The sequence below is a fragment of the Perognathus longimembris genome, chromosome 13 (assembly GCF_023159225.1).
Source record: "Perognathus longimembris pacificus isolate PPM17 chromosome 13, ASM2315922v1, whole genome shotgun sequence".
NCBI lineage: Eukaryota > Metazoa > Chordata > Mammalia > Rodentia > Heteromyidae > Perognathus > Perognathus longimembris.
The window spans coordinates 25,754,812-25,757,115 of NC_063173.1; the positions used below are offsets into that span (position 1 = coordinate 25,754,812).

The 2,304-nt window shown below is 39.6% G+C and overlaps 1 protein-coding gene across 1 annotated transcript; it reads right to left on the reverse strand.

Moving 5' to 3' along the window:
* Positions 1–1,055: 1,055 nt before the first annotated feature.
* On the reverse strand, positions 1,056–1,979 carry LOC125362455 (mas-related G-protein coupled receptor member X2-like). The gene has a single exon (XM_048361300.1). The coding sequence runs from the start codon at positions 1,977–1,979 to the stop codon at positions 1,056–1,058; it is 924 nt and encodes a 307-aa protein (XP_048217257.1).
* Between the last annotated feature and the right edge of the window lie 325 nt (positions 1,980–2,304).

The following is a 2,304-nucleotide window of genomic DNA, read 5'->3' on the forward strand; positions in this document are numbered from 1 at the left end:
GGAAATGTTATTGTCAGAGGGAATATGCCTTCAAGGACATCATATTCCAAAAAGCTTGATGATTTACTGAAATATGGACACATTTTCTCAGAAATAGCTTAAGTACATGAAACAATGCTTTAAACAAGGTACACATAGTGATTCACACTTGAGTATAAAGATAAAAAAATCTGATAAACTACTGTGTATGAGAGGATGATGAACAGGGTTTTGTGGTTTATAGGAGAATTCTCTCTGGTGATGCAAAACTAAAATGAAAATGTGCTCAACAATTATTATTAAGCAAATATTAGGAAAGATTATAGTGCTTTGTTCATAAAGAGTGATACAGACATTGTGCTTTCATGGTAATGTCAAATCTTGTGCAAAGATGAAAAAACCAAGGTAAGTGCATTTATTTGAATATAGTAAAGAATCTTTTTGCCCTGTTTTTTGTAAAATGTTTATTCTATTAATTCTCATAAGTAAATAAAATGTTAGTGTTTACATTATGTTGTATTGTACAACTCATGAATTCCCAAATACTGTGGATTTTTTAACCCTGCAATCTGATGCTCCAGACACATGTGTGTCCTGCCTGAGTGGGGAAAACACAGAGTGACCTGGAGCTGTACAAGAGAACTCAGCGGATATACAGGGAAATGCTAAATGCACAGAGAGTGGCAAGGAGGCCAAGCAATGCCTCCGTGGGGTAATAGGGTAGCTACAAAAGCTATAGTACATGGCACATCAGATGTTCTAGAAAGGGGTTCTGTCAATTACCACAAATTCCAGAGTAATTGTAGTGGTATGTTGGACTCCCTTCCAACAGTGAGTTCAAGTGTGTATATACATCATTATTCTTTGTGCAATTATGTAAGAAGATTTAACCTCAAGTAGCATTAAGAGACTTCTTTGGGGAGAATATATTTGAGCAAGTACATAGAAAATATATACACTGAAAAGGAAAAGCCATCATCAACATAAGAAAGTTGATATAGATCAAGTCATGCCAGGTGTCATAGCCCATCCCAGGAATGCGAGCTTCAAGAGTGGCCTGTTTTAAAGCTGGGAGTTCAAGGCATCCCCGGTAGAGAAGACTGAAAGACACTTAACCAGTGAACCTGCCTGAAGGAGTCCACAAAGAAGTAAATGACAGGGTTGGCAATCCTGTTGCCAGAGTCTAGTAAATCTAAAAGCTCATTAAGATAACAGTCGAAGTGGTGGATATGACTAGAAAACATAACTTTTAGTAAGGAAAAAATTGGAAAGCACAGTCCACAGAAGATGTAGACCAGCACTGAGAGCAGGACAGTCACATACAACCTGGTCAGTGACATCCGTAGAGAACCACAGAACATCCTTACAGTCATAGCCAGGCTGGCCCCTGAGACAATCACAAACAGAAGCAGCAAGTATCCATCAGCAGAAAGTCTACTTAACTCACACTGAGTCCCATAATCAACGACAGAAACACTTGGACAGTAATGAGTTAGCAAAGAAGAAAATGGCACTGGTAAGACCCAGAGCAGCACACACATAAAGGATGATGCTTGTCTTGGGCATTGGCTCCTGTACCAGATGGGACACAGGACAGACAGGCAGCGCTCCAGGCTAATAACACTGAGGAAGCCCAGGCCTGCTATATACAAATAGAAAAACAGGAAGCGAAAGGCATGAAAGGAATAGTCTCCCATGCTATGAAGGAAATAACTGGTGAATTCATGCAGGTAATATATAAATTGAAAGCAAAGGGAGAGAAAGTCAGCCACAGCCAGATTTAGAATGCAAACCCAGATGGCCTTTCTTGGAATCCGGAGGCCCAGGAGCCAGATCACAGCTGCATTTCCTTCCAGTCCAATCACAGCAATGATGGCACCAAAGCATTGGAGAATTGTCTTCTCCATGACGCAGTTTCCTGGAGAGATGTGCTTATAGTTAGATGTCATGGTTCTTGTCATGTCTGTCATCAAGGATAGTGTGGTTGCTTCCACATTCATAATCACTCCATTGGTATTCCTGAAAGCAAAAAGTCAGCTTCAGAAATTCATATGTAATTTCTATTCCTTAGCTTTATCCTGAAGTGTGGTAACTATTATTTTCATTGTAAAGGAGAAAATAGAACATCTCAGTGATTAAGTAATATATCGAGAGTTGAGGATTTCTGGAGAACAGAAGCAAATCCATTACTTGCCATCAACAGAGCTTGAGGTCTCTGCTGTTTAAATCATACTCATTTAACTATCCAAGAAACAGACTATACACCCCACTCCAAGGGCTAGTGCCATATGTCCAATACCTCTCCAGGCAAATAATTTTCTTTCC

Bases quoted from the DNA above. Each gene is read 5' to 3' on its own strand.
- LOC125362455 (XM_048361300.1), bottom strand. From the start codon at position 1,979: ATGAATGTGGAAGCAACCACACTATCCTTGATGACAGACATGACAAGA.